The sequence below is a fragment of the Sphaerodactylus townsendi genome, linkage group LG06 (assembly GCF_021028975.2).
Source record: "Sphaerodactylus townsendi isolate TG3544 linkage group LG06, MPM_Stown_v2.3, whole genome shotgun sequence".
Classification (NCBI taxonomy): Eukaryota; Metazoa; Chordata; class Lepidosauria; order Squamata; family Sphaerodactylidae; genus Sphaerodactylus; species Sphaerodactylus townsendi.
Genome location: NC_059430.1, coordinates 58518693 through 58538755, shown reverse-complemented (window position 1 = coordinate 58538755; position 20063 = coordinate 58518693). Strand labels below are relative to the sequence as shown.

The following is a 20063-nucleotide window of genomic DNA, read 5'->3' as shown; positions in this document are numbered from 1 at the left end:
TTAGAAGGACTTGCACCCGGCTTGTTGTATTATTGTTTGAAGGACTGTTTGTAGTTCAGAAAGGAATGTTGATTCTGCACCAGTGTAATGGTCTTTGCCCGTCTCGATTTAGATGCAGGGAGTAAGGATTTGTGGGACCGGAAGGTATTAAACTTTTACTGTTGGTAGAAGGGACCTTGTTTGGAGTGCCAGGACAGATTTTGGCATGTCGTCTTTTGTTGTCCTTGGTTTGGACAAGGGACTTCGTCCAATTCTTTGCCAAATGGGGCCCCTCCATAGGTATGAATAACCAGCCACTCACGATGTTTTAGGTTATTGTATGTCCGCTTGCCATTAGGCGAATCCAGGCGTTGCGTCTTGCTATCAAGTGGGAGGCTAGGGATCTGGCTACAAGTGACATGGCGTCGAAGGTGGCATCTGGTATGAAGGGATTGGCAGAAAAGGACCCTTTTCGATGCTTTCTCTGATGCCTTTCGCTTCGACTGGAGATGCATCTCAGGAGAGCGTTTAGAAACCCACACCATGGAGGCTCCTGGCCACTGTGGAGAGGGCGTAAGAGTTTTGATGGCTGCCGCAGCCCAACCACTCATGGGATCCTACGAAGCACTGCTTCAGACTACTCCTATCAAAGCCCGGGTCGCTTGATATTGCCCTCCCCCTCTTTGGCTACCAGTGCCCCGGAATGCAGGATGGACACAGGGGGGTATCAACTGGAAGAGAGGATTCTGGAGGAGGAAGGGCGTGAAACTGCTGAGGAGCATCAGATATTTTTTTTCTTAAAATGGGGGGCAAAGCCAGCTTAATGGGCAGTGGGATTGAGCCATTCCCTATGAATCCGCACTTTTAACAAAGCATTCCAGGAACAGGAAATACTTTGTCAGCCCACTCCTATCAGCGGGGAAGTGGGATGATGTATTGCCTTTTTTGGATAGCCCTTGATTGGCTTTGTTAGTTGCTAATAGTTAATGGAAGGCCTAAGGGGAATTCTGTTTCTTCCGCATCCTCAGGGTACGTGGTATAAATCCAGAGCTGAGATAGTTTTTAGAAATTAAGGATTGGATTTCTTCCAGTTTAAAGGAACTGTATGGATTGTTCTACAGCTTTGGCTCAGGGGTTTCTCTCTCTGTGTCCAGAGAATTTTTCTCCCCATCAGAGCCACCATCTAAACTGGATGAATTCTTTCTTTGCCCCACTCCTCATTAGGTAGGGCTAAGGGTCCCTTCTGTAGGAGCCGGAGTCCTCTCGGTGGGAGACTGCAGGGATCTATGGGACCGAGTAGAGGGGAAAGCCGGGCATTAGCTGTTCTTTGATCTCTTTGCATCCAAAGAGCTTTGTCTATCTCCCTTCCCACAAGGGAACTCCAGCGAAAACTGCAGGGGCTGCGTTCATCCAGGAGGAGGCTGGAGTTAGCTGCCCAGTGTTAGAATCTCCCCTGTTCTTTAGGATCCTGTGGGTCTTGCCTGTTAGGGGGCACAGGGAAGAACCAGTTAGATCGGGGGGCCAGCTGAGGTGTAGCTTACGACTGCTCCGAGGCCCTGGGAAGGCTGGAGGATTACGGCTATAGGAGTGCCTCCGGTTAAGGCGCACCCTGGGAAGGCAGCTAGCACTCCCGGCCCGCAGTTTAGTCTTTTCTCTTTTTCTTGGCGGGTTAGGATGACTCGCGCTTTATGCCTCGGAGGCGCCAGGATTTTCCAGCAGCGCTGCGTTCTAGCTGGCATCCTGTTTGAGTGGAGCTTCTCCCCTCTCTTTATGGCCGCTCTGACTTTGGATGGGCCATTAATGCGCTCAGCCAGCGGAGAACCAACAAAGGTTCTGCGTTCAGGCGAAAGGACCTCGCATCCATGTGATTAACCTGTCTATGCCTTGCCAACGATTCTATTTGCCAAGGGAGGTGGGGAAATTGGTGGAGTGGGAAGGAAAGCGGTTGCTTTCTGAAGCGGTGCTAGACTACTCTTCCCTGTAAGCTCTAGGATGCGCGGCACCTTACACTCCCACCCCTCTAAGGACTCTGTCCAGACAAACACAGCACTGGGACACAAAACAGACTACGAATAGGGTTTGCCTTGCCAGAGCCAACCCAAAAGCAGCGTCTGCTCTCTGCAGAGGCAGGAAAATACTGAAGAAGGTGACCCCAAGACCTCACAGGAAGTACATGGAAGAATTTCATCATTTCCTGCCTCTCTGCAATTGGTCGAGATCACACCCACACAAGATGCCCCACTCCTACAGTAGAAAGAACGTATTTTGGGATGAACAAACAAAAATGAGAATTCAGTATGCATTAGTGTTTTTCTTTATGCTCACATTTTTAAAAGTCCATGTAACTTCTCTCATTTTATGTGGTAAAAGTGTCATCAAATCCCAGCTGACCTACAGAGACCCCATAGGGTTTTCAAGGCAAGAGACACTTAGAGTTGGTTTGCCATTGCCTGCCTCCACTTGGGTCGGGAGAATTCTGAGAGAACTGTGACTGGCCCATGGTCACTCAGCAAGCTTCATATGAAGCAGTGGGGAAGCAAACCTGGTTCTCCAGATAAAAATCCATATCTCTTAACCACTACAGCATGTTGGCTCTCTCTCATACAAATTCTGCATCAGTGGCATAGCGCCCACAGGTGAGGCAGTGTGACACCCGGGTTGGAGCCACGGCAGAGGCGTGGCCGGGCCATGGCAGGGGCATTCCTGGGATGTTCCGGGGTGGGGTGGCATGCACGCACCCCAAGCGCAGTTTGCCCTTGCTCTACCTCTGATCTACATCAGCAAATAAATTAAATATAGTGGATTGTCACTTGACTGATGACTTCAATCCATTGTATACTATCAGAAATCTCTTTCATCACCTATAGAAACACAAAATGGAGCTCTGTAAATCATATTCCGATTAGATCTGAAACATAACTAATCTAAACTAAAGCCAAATTGTTCTAGTCTGGAAATCAGTTGTCATTCCATGGGATTCCCAGCCTCCACCTGGAGGTAAGAAACCCTCCACCTCCCCCAAGCCACTCCATTGACGCTTCTCTCATCCCAAGCCTCCCCGTTCCACCCATCCCAAGCCACACCAGTGCACCCTCCTCCCACCCCAAGTTGCCCCATTGCACCCACCCACACCCCAAGCTCCTCATAGCACCTTCCCCCACCCAAAGTCTCCACATCCCACCCATTTCTGCCCCAAGCCTCCCCATTGCACCCTCCCCAAGCTTCCCCATTCCACCCTCCCCTAACCCAATCCACCCCATTGCAACCTCCACCCCAAGCAACCCCATTGCACCCTCCCCCTCCTCTAAGCCTCCCCATCCCATTTACTAACTTGCCAGAGTTCTTCTACGACTCCATGCCTCAAGCTTCCCCATCCAACTCTCCCCCGCCCCAAGCTGCCCTACTCCACCCTTCCCTGCCCCAAGCTGCCCCATTTCACCCTCCACCCACTCCAAGTTTCCCCATTCCACCCTCCACCCACCTCAGGCCTCCCCATTCCATCCTCCTCCTGCTCCAAGCCTTTCTATTGCAACCTCTCCCCACCCCAAGTTGCCTTATTCTATCCTCCCCCCTTCAAGCTTCTCTATTACACCCTCCACTTGCCCAAGCCACTCCATTCTACCCTCTTCCCAAAGTGTTCCCACTGCACCTTCCCCCTGCCTCAAGCTTCCCTATTCCACCCTCCCCCCACCCCAAGCTGCCCCATTCCACCCTCTTCATGCCCCAAACAGCAAGGCAGGTCAATGGTGGTAGGGAGGTCAGCAGGAAGCTGCTCTGACCACCAGGCCCATCACCACTTTCCCTATTGCCTCACCTTCCTCCCCCCCGCCCCAAACAAAAAGAAGGACCTACATGGCAATAGCAAGGAGGAGCAGCCTTGGGTAAGTCTGGCTGGAACTGGAGCAGAGACTGGTATTAGGGCACTCTCCTGGGGGGGGGAAGAGAGAGGGTGTCCCCTGTCCTCCCCCCCATCTAGGCCCGCCCCCTTTAAAAATGCTTTATTGCTAGTTAAGATATATTTTTCTTTTCTTGCTTCTTTTCTCCCAGACTGAAATTCATTATTTTAGATCCGGGGGGTGGGGGTGGGTATAGTGGTGCCATTGCCATCTAGGTGAAGGATGCATGCACAAAGCCACACCTTCTTGCTTAATTTAGAAGTGTGTGCTTCAACCGTTATCACTGCACTAAAGAGTAAGAGACACTTAAAGATTATAACTGGTATGTACTGGAATTAAGCTTGTGGTCATTTAAAAGGTATAGAACACGGTCTAAAATAATTTTTGTAGGAGAGAACAACAAAGAGCAAGAACTGAATGAAGTGTGGGGTAATAAAATAGTATTATCTGTTACATAAATAGGAACTTCAGGAGTAATCAGGAAAGTAAAAGATTCTTATCTGTGTGGTTTGAATTAAGAAACAAAGGGAATAAGTGACCTTGTGAAAGCATTATTTGCATATGATCATGTCTGCCTGAAAAAAATAACTTTCTTTAGATTTAACCATCAAAATGTTGTCCTGAAGGCCACTCTGTGCAGAATATTGTCCTCATTTGTGTTCTTAATGTCCCACTGCAGACATCTCCATAACAATAGAATCTGCTCCCTGGGAAAGAAATGCTTTGATGGTCTCCACAGCCTAGAGACTTTGTGAGTTGACCTTTTATTTGTTGTGTTTTATTTTCAGTGTTTTCACTGACGTTCTGCAAAAAGCCTACAAGGCAAACATGCTTTTGAGATTACTAAAGGGTCAGGGTAATCATTCCTGATGACTACGTAAAGATAGACCATAACCTAAATTATAATATTGTTATCGATTTTGTAGGCAATGAGGTACATATTAAGAACAATATTAAGAACAATAAATATTAAGAACAATAAATTCTTCTCACTCTTAAAATTATTATTGATCTTAGAGAGAACTTCTTCCCGGATGAAAAATGTCAGTCTGTTCATATATTCTTCCATAGATTTTAATGCACATTACTTTAAACTGCATTTGGATGATAGTAACTACTTCTGTATTCTTGGATTGGTTTTGCTATTTGATTTCTTTTGAAAAGCATCACTGCAAATGCTTTCTATATGCTTTCTATAAGTGTCATCTGAGAAGTATTTTAAATGTTGGAACTCCCCTTGCCAAAAGTAAAGAATCCATTGTAGTTAAATTAGGTAAAATTAGCAGGGTAAGGGTAAAGCCCAATAAACACAGTCCCATCCCAAATAATTTTCAGCCAGTCACAGATTCTTTCTGGGGGTCCATTCAGTTCTTCTCAAAATAGGCAAAGACAAGGGGGTCTTATAATGGGGAGGGTCTCATTTCCCCAATTCCTCTCTATTTTTCAGTTTGCCTCCTACTGGCAGTGTCTGCAGCCTTTCCATTTTCCTTTCCCATCCACCCAGCTACCTCCCCGCCACCTTTTTATGTTTCTTCCTCTGGCAGCCTCTGCCCCCCCCCCCCCAGTGGCGTAGTGCCAAGGGAGTGGGTGTGCGCGATGCACCAGGTGCGTGCCCCTGCAGGGGGCGTGAAGGGGGCATAGAGGGGCAGACGGGGGCATGCCCTGGGTGCAGTTCCCCCTCGCTCCACCCATGCTACACCCTACACTTAAATGCTCACTCATCTTTTTCTATTTCCATCCTCCATCTTCAGCTTTTCCTGTTAAAAGTCTTTTCTCTTCCCCTCTCAGCTTTGCCTTCGCTTCCTCCTGTCTTCTACCTTTTTTGCTTCCCCCCACCAGCAACATACTGACATTAGTGAACACTTGGAATATTCAACAGTATTGGTTGGAGTTGTCTACCAGACCCTGAAGTGCCCTTGAGATCTCACAAAGTTGTCTTTGGAGATCTCAATGCAATTCTTTTCTTAAAGAAGCAGACATTGCTTCTATGATTTTAGGGCATGTGAATGTATTCAATGTATTTTTTTACATGTTATATTTTTCTGCAAACCTGGGGATTCATTCAGGCTTATTAAAACATTCCCTATCTCTATGTGGCCCAGTTGTAAGGACTTTTTGATCAACACTTTCAGATTATTATCCAGAATTTGATAAAACTAGCAGTGGACCCCCAAGAGCTTGTGGAAAGCATCTTATTTTCCCTGTATCTGCTCTCACACTACTTCCTCTTTCTCTTCCCTGGCAGCCTCATAGCCTCTCCCCTATTCTTGTTCCTTCTCTCCTTAACACTGCCAACCAACCTGCCTTTATAATCCTTCCCTTTTTTCAGCTTTTTCTTTTTTTTTTTCATCCTCCTTGGCACCCTCTTCCCAGGAAAAACCCAGATGTATGGTGACTGCTGCCACCAGGCCTAGTTGTGCAGTGACCACTGCTGGTGGGCTTGGCACATCTGGGCATTGACTGATTTCAATGGGTGAGGCCCAGTTTTGTTGGTAGTGAGTGTTCAGCAACAGGGTTGTTCCAACTGAGTCCTCCTCCATCAGAGGTCATTGCAGGGGTGGGGAAGAGACCCCTTCCAGGATTGTTTTTGTTTCCAATTCTACCCTTCTTTTCCTGCCTCTCCCCACCAGCTTTGCTTTACAGAAGCAAAGGTCAGCAGCATTGTTGTGGTTGCCTAGTAATCTCCAAAACCAAGAGTTCTTAAAGTTACAATAATTGTTTCTGTTATTTGGAGGAGTTTTAACTGTCGTGTGTGTGTGATGGAGCGGGAGGGTTCTCTACAAACCTGAAGGAAGTCCCAGGTTTGTCAAAAATATTAAATCTAATATATATATATATTCTGCAAACCTGGGACTGACTTCATGATGATAGAGAAATCACCCATCTATAAGTTCATTTTATTTATCTCTTAATTCACCCACAGTGGCTCCAGAATTAAATATATTGATGACTGCAGAAAGTTGCATTGGTCCAATGAAAAGGCAACAGCAGAAACTGCATAATACCTTTTCTTAGGACCAATCAAAAAGTGATGGTAAGGGACAGATATTTACATTTCTGAAAATATACTGGTTTATAGACCTGTAAATGCAATGCAGGTAATACAAATATAAAACAAGAATGCAATAACCTAACTAACCTAACTACTATAACTTTTTAAAAAATATCTAGAGATTTAAATTACAACAATCTGGATGAATTCCCTTCCTCTGTAAGAGCACTCAGAAGCCTGAAAGAACTGTAAGTACAAACTTTCAAGCTGTTAAGACTCCCTTTGTCTGGTCTTCAGATTTCTTTATGTCAGTGATAATGCCTTTCAGTATAACTGAATGCCTTGTAAATATTGGAAACAGCCAGTCCTTCATAACAGGCTAGGAAAAAGATAATGAATCTTTGCTCTGCAACTACAGTTGTACTCTTTACTTCCTAACTTAAAGTCAAACTACATGAGATTCCAGCCTTGCACAGCCTGGGACCTCCGTACCTATGGGACCGTCTTGCCCCACATGTCCCAAATCGGCCTCTAAGTATGTAGGAGAGGCAAATTTGCTGAGTGATCCCTAGCCCCTACAATGATGCATTTGGCAGCTCCCACCCAGACCCAGGGCACAACAGCTCTGGCCCCTGCCTGGTGGGGCTCTACCTCCAGCTCACACTTGGCGGAGCCCTGCAGGATCTTGTGTGAATTTACCCTTGGGGCCACCTGCAGGTGGAGCTGTTCCACCGGGCTTTTGGGGAGTCTGGCTGCTGATGCCCCCCTCCTCCTTTTCATAACATCTGTGGACCCTGCTGTTCCCTCTCTCCCCTTCCCCTCCCCCACTTTTATTTAGGGGATTTCTAGTAGAGTGTATCAGTATATTGTGAATTAGGATGCTGCATTTTAATGGGGTTGAGATTTTAACATATAGAGGCCATATTTAATGATTATTTACTGAGATTTTTTATCACCTGTGCTCTATCTATTTGTTTTGTTCACCGCCCTGAGCCCTTCGGGGGAGGGCGGTTTATAAATACAATAAATGATGATGATGATGATGATGATGATGATGATGATGATGATGATGATGATGATGATGATGATGATGATGATGAAGAAGAAGAAGAAGAAGAAGAAGAAGAAGAAGAAGAAGAAGAAGAAGAAGAAGAAGAAGAAGAAGAAGAAGAAGAAGAAGTTGGAACTCCAGATGTGAGATTCACAATGCAGTCATCACCAGTGATGCACTCTGCTAAATCCATTGAAGTCAATAGCTTTTAAAGAAAATGTCCCTATTTAGTATGAATTTCCTCACCATCTTTTTGCCATGTTGGCTATAATTTTTTCATTCATACACTCCTAGAAAGGAGAGGGAAGCCCAACTCTAAAAATAGGAAGTTGCACCAAAGGCATACAGAGGAACATCCCCGACTTCCACCTATGGGTTTGGGCCTCCTGCCCGCTCCAGGCCCCTGCCCTCTCAGAAGCCAACAACTTCCTAAGCGAGGGTAGAAGCCGGCCTGCAGGGGGGGCAAGACTTGGCAGTGGGCGGCTCAGACGGGTGGCTCAGGCAGGCACCGCATCAGACCAGCTCCTGCCCTCCATGGGCTGGCCTGCTGCCCTCCTGGGTCCCCTGCCACCCGGCCCTGCACTCCCCAACCTCCCTGGGAAGGGCAGGAGCCAGTCTGCAGGGAGGCTGGGGGATGGGGGCTCAACAGCAGGCAGCTCAGCTGGGTGACCCAGGCTGGGCCCTGCCATGGCAGGTTGGCTCCTGCCCTCTCTGGCCTCCCGGGGGGGGGGCGCTGGCCTGTGGCTTCAGTGAACAACTCAGTCATTGAGCGGTGCCCCAGCATGGGGGAGCCACCAGGCACCGGCCAGGACACCGCACCGTGGGAGAGGCCAGGCGCAGGGACCCACCTGGCGCCTGGAGCCCCCCATGTGACAAAATAGTGTGCGCCTGGGACATGGGGTATCCATGGATGGTACGCCCCTGACACACCCCTCTCCCATTTGTAACTCCCTAGTGTCTCCATTTGAAGATGTGCCTTCTGCTAGACATAGCATAGTAACTAAGACAATTCTTCTCTATCAAATCAATCTTTTGTGATAATTTGAACATTGTAAGTGGATGAAAAAATTCTTCCTACTGCAGTAGTTTTCCCAATGATCAATCATATACACTTGACCAGGTACTTAGCCAATTTTACCAAGACTATAGTAGCACAATTTTGTGAAAATCAGTTGCAATCAAGTAGCAGAACACTGCCACATAAGACAGTCACATCAAAATTAATTGGTGTCAGTTGGAATTAGTGATACTACTCCTTGCTGGATTATACTCAGGATGTATTTTGCCTTGCCCATAGTATTTAACTTTCTTTCATTACTGTATAAAGAGGCATATTAAATCTTTCCAGACAGTGCACAGAAAGTCTCAGGGGCCCCCTGGAATCTAGTCTTCCAGCTTCTGAAATGCCTCTCTGGAAGACAAGAGATGCAGGTTGCATCCCAAGTGCAGTTCCCTGGTATAAATGTTATTTTGCATTATATTATCCTTCATCTAAAGTAGTATTATTTAGCAGATGGAAACATTTTCCACACAAAAAATGCATTTGGACCAAAAATCAACTCAATATTGCCCATGCTGCCACATGCAGTATGCATTTTCAGATGCTACTAAGAATGGCCAAACACATATTTTTAGACATTAAAAATCAATTGTTAGAATCTAAGGAATGATGGTTCCACTTGCAACAGACTCTTTCAGTTCCAGAGACATTGAACCCAAATTGTGATATCATCTAAGAGTGCTGCCAGTGAGATTGGCTCTCAGAGGACTACTTCACAAATGATGTTCTTTTTACACAGTGAGTAGTCCTCAGTTCCCGGAATCCAAACAATACACCCATCTAAATTCCAAAATTTCTCAGAATTCATTTATTCACATGATAATTCACTAGTGTTAGCCATCCAGAATTAGAAGGTTCCTTCAGAAATGACATATGCTTTCTTATATCATCAACTGAATATGTTGCCAGATATTGGCACTCAGTTTTTCCACTCTCAGGTTAGTCTCCCCTGTAGTCAAACTAAAAATGAAAATATAGTACAAGTTGCCTAAGGTGAACCAAATTAGCATTTCCACTTGAGAGTATCCTTCAGTTCACTTCAGCTGAACTCCTTTTGCTCTTTGGTGGCTGCCTCCTTAGTTCCATGAACTGAAATCTATGTCAAGGTCTGCATTAACCTCGAGTTCTTGTTCTTCTTTTTAAAGCTTTTCTTTTCCCCTGAGGAAGAACAGCTTCTCACATTCTTTTTGTGTGATATTTCCAGTTACTCAGTGTATGCCCGTGAAACTGCACATAATGTACATAGCAAGTCCTGTATCCTCCTGCATTCCCCATTCCTTCCATTCCTACCTGAACCATAATACCTTTTTGTCACCCCCTACTCCTAGCCTGCTTTCTTAATCTCCTTAAATACTTGACACATATGGCCAGCAGGTTGACCCAATGCATCTGTTGCTGATCTGTATGACTTCCAGCTCCACAAGGGGGCATCAAATATTTGACTGCTACACCACATTTTTTGAAAAATACACCTTGCACATTCAAAAATAGCCTGATATGTCGAAGTCACATTATTTTTGCATTGCTGGTGAAATATCTAGTTTGTTTGCACTCAGTTTTGCCTGCATGCTCACTATTCTGTTTTCAGTGTACTTTTGTGTTACATTCATGGTTGCCAATCTCCAGGTCTTCCAAAATTACAACTGATCTCCAGCCTACAGAGATCAGAACCCCTGGAGAAAATGGCTGTTTTGAAGGGTAGACTCTGGCATTGTATCCTGGTGAGGTTTCTTTTATCTCCAAACTGAATATTCCCTAGGCTCCACCTGCAAAGCTCTAGACATTTCCCAGTCTGGAGTTGGCAACCATAACTTTTTATTATATGTTTATTTTATGTAGTTCCATGATAATTTCCCTCAAAGTTGGCATGTGTGTTTGTTTCTGTAGAGTGTAGCCACCGAGGCTGCAATTTAACGAGGAAGACCAGTGTGTAGGGGGCAGTCATTTTATGTTTTCTCCATTTCCTGCAAATGTTTTCTCCATTTCCTCCATTTCCTGCAAATACCTCAATCTCCAGTTTATGTTTACCTCTGCTGGGGAAAAATATGAATACAATGTATATGAATACAATATGAATACAATATTCCTCTCTGGGATTCAAAGGAGCTTGTGGGTAGCAATGTTCAGCAGGGAAGAGGTAAAGGGGAGAAGGTTAAATAATCCTCTTTCCCCTGCCCCCGCTACTTGCCTATTGCTTTAAATCATAACTGCGACTACCACCACCACCCCAACACATAAAGATACATCAGGAAACATATCACAGAACTGTACAATGTATAACTCTACCTTAAGTAAATACAAAATTAGTATGAATTTGGGGGGGAGGGGAGTGTATTAAGCCTAGGAATGTGCAAGAATCATTAGCGTTGCATTCTGTCTTCATACTTTGACTGTTCTGGCTTCTCCACTAGAAACACAATTTTCTTCTGCTGCCAGATTTCTGAGCCAGCCACTGTAACAGCCCCAGCTGATAAACTTGCCCAAGCAGTGAATAAGAGGCACTCGCATCAGTGAACCATCCAGTGCTTTGGTTTAAATCTGGGAAGCTTTTTCATACCTGACTGAACAAATGAACATTTCCCACACAAATCATTACTGGCCCTGCTGAATACTTTGTTGCTTCTTTTGTTCTTAACAATAGATTATTACTCATGTGAATAAAATGCAGTAATTAATTTGGAGGCAATCTGCTTCCTTCTTAAAAATATCAGTAATTACATTGTTCGGCTGGTTCATTTCAAATACTGTCATAGAGAAGCCATGTCAAATGCTAACACGTACAATAGACTCTTGAATCTTATGCATACGCACAGATACTGAAATTCCAGTCTAAAACACGTTTGCTTGGAAGTTCTGTTAACACTAACTGAAGTTTTTTCCAAAACACAGGGTGAGGATAATTACCTAAAAATACAAATCTATGTATACTTACATTGGGATAGTCCCATTAAACTAAGTGATGGTAATGTAGAGGCTTACTTCCAGGTACTTTGTAGAGATCTGGAAGGTAATGATGGTTATAAGCCTTCTCCCTCACTTTTGGCCCAGCAGTGCTTCCAGTGCCAAGCAAAATGGTCTGGTGCGCTTCTGTCAGCATGTGTGCTGCGGGTTGCCTACTCCAACACTGACCACTGCCTCACACTGATTCCCTTGACTGTGTTTATGTATCTGGCATGCCAACTACTTCATTGGTGCAACATTTCATCATACTGCCTTTTAGAGGGGGTTCAGATTTTATGGATATGAAAAAATGATGGCATTGTTACAAAATTACAAAAAAAATCGTTATCTATCCATATAGATCCGGGTTCTATGTATCCCTCCATTCCTACCTCAATAGTGCACAGGAAACCAAAGAAAATCCTTTGCTACTATACAATATAATACGAAATGTGGCTTTCACAAAGAGCTAATGTTGCTAACATACTTTCCTGGTTTTTTTCCCCATCTGCAGGGGGTTTCATAGTAATAATATCAAGTCAATTCCTGAGCACGCATTTGTGGGCAATCCATCACTTATAGCTATGTAAGTAGCAGCAGTTTGTTTCATATAGAAAATGTGAAATTAATTATAATAATTGTTTTATGGTTGGGCCAAGCCATACTAATAAGCACATCAGTGTAATCTGGGAAGCAAGTTTAGGAAATGGTGACACATTAAAACTATCAGTCCTGACAGAGGGGGCTCTAATAGGCAGACTGTGGGCAAGGTCATGAAAGCTTTATAAGAACTGCCCAGTTTATTGCACAACTATTATCAGATATAAACTTTGAGTGTTACATCTGTCCTTTCTTTTTTACAGCCATTTCTATGACAATCCTATTCAGATTGTGGGAAAGTCTACTTTTCAGCATTTACCTGAACTCAGAACCTTGTATGTATTCACATCTTTTAAACCACCACTTCTGTACAGCAACCTCTTCTCTCTGCTAATTATGTTGAACTTATAACTTTAGGACTCTGAATGGTGCTTCACAGATAACAGAGTTTCCTGATCTGACTGGGACAAGAAGTCTGGAAAGCCTGTAAGTACCAGACAGATAGTTCATGTTACCCCTTCAAAGCAGATGGCATTAATTATTGCAGATATTGACTCATTTTAAATCAGCCAGCCTTCAACCAACCATTTGCAATCCAATCTACAACCTGTTTAAGCTAAAATACTCAAATCTGAGCGTGTTTGAGCCTGTTACTGTGTTAATTTACTTACCGAGTCAGCAATTCTTTTTGCATGGTGGGGGGAAAAGGCATTTACACACACCCTCCATGCCATAGTATATCATCTGAGGCAAGTGTTTCATGGAAAGACCTAGACATACGTAACCCTGATTCACATGGGATTCCCTCCACTTTCTTTTGAGGGGGAAGAATAATTTACCTTGTGCTTGACATGGAGTGTACATGTGTGAACAGTGAAGAACTGGGAAAAGTATGTGTATGTTCCCTTTCCACGTAAGGGAAACCCCTTCGGGAAATCCCCTTTGGGGATAGGGCGGTATAAAAGTCCAAAGAATGAATGAATGAATGAAGAAAGAAAGAAAGAAAGAAAGAAAGAAAGAAAGAAAGAAAGAAAGAAAGAAAGAAAGAAAGAAAGAAAGAAAGAAAGAAAGAAAGAAAGAAAGAAAGAAAGAAAGAAAGAAAGAAAGAAAGAAAGAGATCTGCCAGACTGTTAATCTAGCCTGTGGCACTGAACAGAATGCTATTATTGCACTTGAGTTTACTTGCACATTGGAATATAGATTGAAAAGCATTACACAATAACTGTCTGTGATTTCTTAACAGTACCCTAACAGGATCCCAGATTACATATCTTCCTGAAACAGTCTGTGATCAGCTCCCTAACCTTCAAGTACTGTAAGTAAAAGAGGATTAGTAAATAAATGTAAAGTTGCAAGCATACAATGTTTCCATAATTGTATAATAAAATCATTCAACTACTTGGAGCCAAACTAGAAGTGCCAGCATTCCCAAGTTCACCATGGGAACACTTTAATCATTGGAGACTCAGGCACACGATGAGAGGAATTTCCTGTCCCCCCACCACCAATGCTGTTTTCAAGAGCCCAGACCTCTAATATTGGAGGTCTTGAAAATAGTATTTGAGCTGGGAAAGCAGATGCCTCTCTTCCCTCCTGCTGCCATCCCAGTCTTGCTCAGGCCCAGCAGCATCTGTAGACAGAGGGAATTTCATTCCTAAAATGGTGGAGGCATCCCTTGGGTGGACTTGGGATGCTGTCACTTCTCATTTGGCTCTTAGAAGCCTAAAACCATAAATAGGCATATTACTTTAAAAAAGGGTATCACGATTGCCATGCAGTTATCGATTATACTAGTGCTAGCTATAGTGCTTTCTATTCAGCATTTATCTGGTGCCATCAGTTTCTTAAGCACTGAAAAGAACATAAAAGTGGAACAAGGCCTACTTAGAGCGTATGCAGTTTGAATTGGATGAACAGGATGGCAGTGGAGACATGTGAGAGGGTGTCATAAGAACTAATGAAAAAGTGTATGGGAAGGGATCACTGACTAAGCAGAAAGAGTAAAGCTGCAATAGCTCAGGAAAGGTTTGGCAAAAGAAGACAGTTTTAGGTGACAGAGGAAAGAAGAATAGGAAGCAGCAACCTGTTAGAAGTCATAGTGGTAGGGAGATGGCTAAAATGAGAAAGAAATATAGCGACCAAAAACAAAGGCACTGGAAGATGAATGATAGTACCCTGATCACACCCTCCGATTTCCCCAGCCATTTCCTCCTACTGCTCAGCTGAGTTGAAACTGGAGTAGGACATCTGCTGCCCCACTTTAGAAGAGGGGAACCCCATAGTAGAGTTAGTAGTATGGCATCTGTGGAAAAAAAACCCTATTAGAATATACCACCTAAAATTGAAATTTTATTGTTTAATCTGGGTATTGTTAAAAAAGGAAATCATGAATATTATTTTGAGAAAAAAATTATACCCCTCTGGAGGTGGTGTGGGCCTATGCCAGTGGAAACGCCCTCCCTGGGGCACTTGACCCAGTAGAGGGGCAAATTTGCTAATGCCTGGCCATTATGGCACCCTGTGATAGCCAGTCTTGGCACCCAGCCTCACGTTGGCACTCCCACGCCACCCCCAGCTGGATCAGCATGTGAGGCGGGCGTTCCTGTGTTGGAGCCGACTTGGTCAGCTTCTACCCTGGGTTTGGTGCCAGTTGTGCTGCAATCCCAGCCGTGCAGTTATGCCACCCTTTTGCGTGGTATAAGTGCATAGGGCTCCATTGGGGGAGTCCTGGTGGCAGGGAGGGTTTTCTAGTTTCTCCCCTCTTTGCACAGTCAAGAAAACTCATTGGAGGCAGTGCAGTGCAACCTCCAGCACGCCATCCCCATTGACTGTCCATATTGGAATGTAAGAGTTCATTTCTCCAGAGTCCATGCTTTGTCTAGTCTTTGTATTGGCCATTTTATATTAGTCCTCCAATGCCTCCCTCTCCAGTGTTCTTGTTGGTGGTCAGAAACTCTTCCTTAATTCTGCTGTCTGCCTCTACCATTTACACATCTGGAGAAGATTCCAGGTGCATTGCCACATTTTCCTTTCAGTGTTTCTTTGGCAGACCTTTTTTAGTTTTGTGATGGATTGATTCTTGTGGCTTTCCACATGTCTATGGGAAGCGGATTATCTCTGCCAAGAGGGGAGGATTTACAATCAGAATCATTCAAATAAAATTTGGTTTTTGAACAATGCCCTGATTTTAAAGAATTAGCCACTGGCATAAAACATTCCCATCTCAGGTTAAAACCAAAGGCCAAGGACATGTCCCTGTGTCCAGTTTCATAATTTTTAAGCAGGCAGAAGTCTTATTGAAGATGATGGAATATTTCTCTGTACAAAGGTATACAGGATACACATCTATTTCCCCTTTTTTCCCTTCTTGCTACAATTTCTGCAAATTACTGTGGCTTGTTTTCAATTAGTTATATTATACTATAAATTAGTCCAGATGTTTTAGTTATTCTGTAATTTGTTGAATTTTGGCTTAAATCATTTGAAGGGCTTTTTTCCCCCTTGCAGTGATTGATTTCAAAGTTAGTTCTATTTCCCTCAGTTAAAGATATGGCAGTTCTAGAGGTCAGAGGCAATATTATTATTTAATTTAAAGTGTAGTCTGGGAAGCTAATTGAATTTCACTGTGATTGCAGCTAAAGTTGTGGGATTGTCCTAACAAAATGGCATCTAGCAGATTATTTGAAACAATTGACATAAGAGCCCGACTTTAAAAGAAAGCTGGATTCAGAAGTATTTCCAGTGCCATCCTTTTTCAGAAAGCAACAGTAATCTGAACATTTTTTTTACTGTGCACAGCCGAGCCATCTAACTTACTTTTTGTCTGCCTTTTCGTATTGCAGAGATCTCTCCTATAATAGGCTGGAAGACTTACCCCTTTTTACAACTTGTGAAAAACTTCAGAAAATGTAAGATTTGATACATGCATAAGTACATGGAAGCAGATTTTCGTTCACTCTAGCAGAGGGGACAGCTTCAAATTCACAAGTCTGGATTAATGTTAGCTTGTATTTGAAATTTGTATTAAGTGTGATGTACATCTATCAATCACAACACATACTCTTCTTTTACATCTTTAATGGGATGTAAGCTTTATCAGAGAATACAATATGACCTTCAACATTGGAGGGCTGCTTCTTAGCTACTAGACTCGAGTATTCTGCTTATTGGATTCTCAGTACAGTAAAAAAGTTTTAAATGTCAGTTGAGGATCTGAAGCTATCCTTCCAGATCATTTTGGATTTCCTCAATACTTTTTCCCTTTTTTTCCAACCACTGGGTTTTGTATATTTATCAGTTTCGTAAGCTTTTGGGTCTTTTAGTATAAAAAGATGGAATTGATAGGGTGTATATTTTGCCTGAGAAAACGGAGACTTCTTGGTCTGACATCTAACATCTTGTTTTAATTCTCAAAGAAGTCTAAACAGTGACTGTGCAACTGTTTCACATTTTATTTAGTTAGTGCATTTTTAACCCTCTAAGGAGCTCAGGGAAGTGTACATGGTCGCTTCCTCCTCCTCCATTTTATCCAAATAACAATTCTGTTAGGGAGGTTAGGGCGAGAGAGAATGACTAGCCCAAAAAGAACTGTCAGGTCGTGGCAACTGAACTTTATAACAAGTGATCCAGCCATTCTCAGTGTGTGTGGGAGAATAAATGGCAGCCATGAGGGACTGTGGCATGGAAAGTGTAGAGAAAACTGCTGTGTGGACACTCTTTGCCACTATGAATGTCTCTGCATTCTTAGCATCATTACAGTTACACTAGGGTGACCATCCGTCCCGCTTCTCGCGGGACACTCACGCTTTTGCGTGAGGTGTCCTGTGTCCCTCCGGGCTTTGGGGAATGTCCCGGTTAGGGAATGTGCTCCTGCGGCCGCGCACACGCGGCTGCAGGAGCACACTGCCTTTTGCGCGGCACTCCCCGGGCAGGAGTGCCGCAGTGCCTTCTGGGGCGCTTCCCTGTCTCCGGCCTGGGGAGTGCGGCTTGTGTGCGCGTGCACCGGCTTCTGGGGCTCGCGTTTTGCCGCCCTGTGACAGGGCGGCAAACCGCAAGCCCCAGAAGCCTGTGCTGATCCCTGCAGCAGCGTGCGCCCGGCTTCTGGGTTGACTTCGTCAGCGATTTGCCGCCCTGTCACAGGGCGGCAATAACGCGAGCCCCAGAAGCCGGCTAAACACCTGCCTGAAGCGCTTACGGGCTTCCCTGGGCTGGCGGTTTGCAGCCCTGTCTGCAAAGGGCGACAAACCAACCCAGAAGCCACGATGTGCTGGAAATCACTTTGCCCATGGGTTGCTGCGGCAAAACCATGAGCCCCAGAAGCCCGGCCTGCACGCGACGCCGCGAAGCCGGTATACCGCACGGGCATTCCCCTGGGCTTTGCGCGGTTTGCCCGCAGCCCTGTCACAGAGGCTGACAAACCGCGAGCCCCAGAAGCCTGTCGCGGTCCTGCAACTGGCGTGGTCGCCGGGCTTCCACCTGGGCTTGGCGTTTTGACAGGGACGGACAAAACGCCTTGCAGCCCCAGAAGCCGGATGGCAGCGACGCCGCAGCTAGCGTATGCGGGCTTCCTGGGAACTTCGCGGTTTGCCGCTCCTGTCACAGAGCTGACAAACCGCGGGCAATTCTGAAGCCCGTGTTAGCTGATCGCGGGAATATCGCTGATATCTTGCGGCGCGCACAACCACCTCCCCGTCCCGGGTGAGGAAGGTGACTATCTGGTCACCTTAAGTTAAGTTACACAGAAAATCCTCTTGCTGCAGAAGCAACTTTTGGATCCAGCGTTCTAAACACAAACCCATGGGGTCTTTGCACTGATATTTCTCAGGCATCCTCAAGCATCCCCTCCCCTCTCATGCAAAAAAACCAAAGCACTTCTAAATCTGAGGGAGTTTCAAAGGCAATTTGAGATGTGGTATAGGGACAGGGAGGTTCTGCTATTTGAAAGTAAACAATCCCAGTAGTCATGCTCAAGATATTGGATCCATGTAAATATTTGGAAACCTGTCTTTGGGGAAACCATACCAAAGCATCCTATAACAGATAAAAATATAGAAACACTGCAGTAAAAAACATACAGCACACAATAATAGCGTGAAATAAAACACCTATAAGCCAGAGATGGCACTACTCAAAGAACTTTGAGAATAGATAAGTCTGAAGCTAACACTAGAAGGCCTGAAAATAGAAGTTACTCGAAATTTGAGTAGAATTCTACAGCCTAGGGTTGCTGCTAAGAAATCCCTTTTATGGGTCCCTGCAAAGGAAGATTTCCACAGGGGAACCTCATCAGATAATCTCAGGGTTTGGGCAGTAACATGTGGGTGGATGTGGTCTCTTTGGATTCTAGTCAGGCTTTGAAACTCTGTGAATGTTTTGTTACATGCAGTCATTTTTGCTGTTACAGTGACTTACACCACAATAAAATCTATAAAATCGAAGTAGGCACATTCCAGAAGCTGGTTGCCCTGCGTACACTGTAAGTACTGCCATAAGAGCCTTTCACCTTAGTGCTCAGAAACATAGAAGTTCACATTCCTTTCTTGTGCCTGCTCCTACATATTTTGTTTTCAATTTTCCCCCTTTGATCATTCAGTTCACTGGGTTAGATTTGTTGAAGCAAAACAAACTTTCTGATGTTGAGCATTTCCAGCAATGAATTCACAGAGCCATGAACAAAAAAACCCTTTAAATAACATCTGCCAGTAGACATTTCTTTTTTAAAAAAAAACCAAACACCCTTTTATTGATATTCACCACAGTCCTGTTGTTGAATAAAAAACAGAATAACTTTTATATAGATAACAATTTGATTAAAAAGAGACAAACGGTGTAAATGTGCACAAAAAGGAAGTCACTGTTTATTTATTTATTTATTTATTTATTATTTTAGATTTATAGGCTGTGAATGATTTATACACTGTGAATGTAACAGGAATAATATTTCAACAGAATATTTTAGAAGCAGGTCAAATCATTATGATATATTGTATGTGTTTAGCAGTAAAATGTTGCCACAAAGGATTCCTATATGTCAAAGATAGGAAAGAGAAATAGGAGAAAATGTGGCAAAAGAGCCAGGGACAGGTGAAAGAGATAAGTGAAAACTGGAGCACAGAAAGATAGAAACATGGAGAGAGAGAGATGAGGGAGGGTTGGAAGAGAGGGTGAGAAGATACTTGTATGAGAGAGAAAGATTATCCCAGGTTTGTCGGTGGGGAAGCTGTTGCTGGTCAGAGGAAGGACTACCTGCATTCAAAGTTACCAAGCTGAATATTGTATTGTCTAAGGCTTTCACGGCCGGATTCAACTGGTTGTGGTGGGCTGTGTAGCCGTGGTCTGGTGGATCTTGTTCCTAACATTTCACCTGCATCTGTGGCTGGCATCTTCAGAGGTGTATCTCAGAGGGAAGTCTGTTACACACTGTCCAATGAGAAGGGAATGTTTAGTGGGGTATATATTGTTCATGACCCAGGGTGGGGAACCAATCAGTAAGTGTTATGCAAAGATGTGGTTGATAGTATTGTATTGCGGGTGAGGTTTTTCAGT

The 20063-nt window shown here is 44.2% G+C and overlaps 1 protein-coding gene across 3 annotated transcripts in view; it reads left to right on the top strand.

The window, feature by feature from the left end:
* Positions 1-20063, top strand: part of LGR5 (leucine rich repeat containing G protein-coupled receptor 5) — a 119741-nt gene that overhangs the window by 87477 nt on the left and 12201 nt on the right. For all 3 annotated transcript variants that reach the window (XM_048500941.1, XM_048500940.1, XM_048500939.1), the window contains 8 exons: positions 4555-4626; positions 7047-7115; positions 12433-12504; positions 12782-12853; positions 12936-13004; positions 13762-13833; positions 16361-16426; positions 18922-18993. In XM_048500941.1, coding sequence (XP_048356898.1) covers positions 4555-4626; positions 7047-7115; positions 12433-12504; positions 12782-12853; positions 12936-13004; positions 13762-13833; positions 16361-16426; positions 18922-18993 — 564 coding nt within the window. The remainder of the gene's footprint in view (positions 1-4554; positions 4627-7046; positions 7116-12432; positions 12505-12781; positions 12854-12935; positions 13005-13761; positions 13834-16360; positions 16427-18921; positions 18994-20063) is intronic.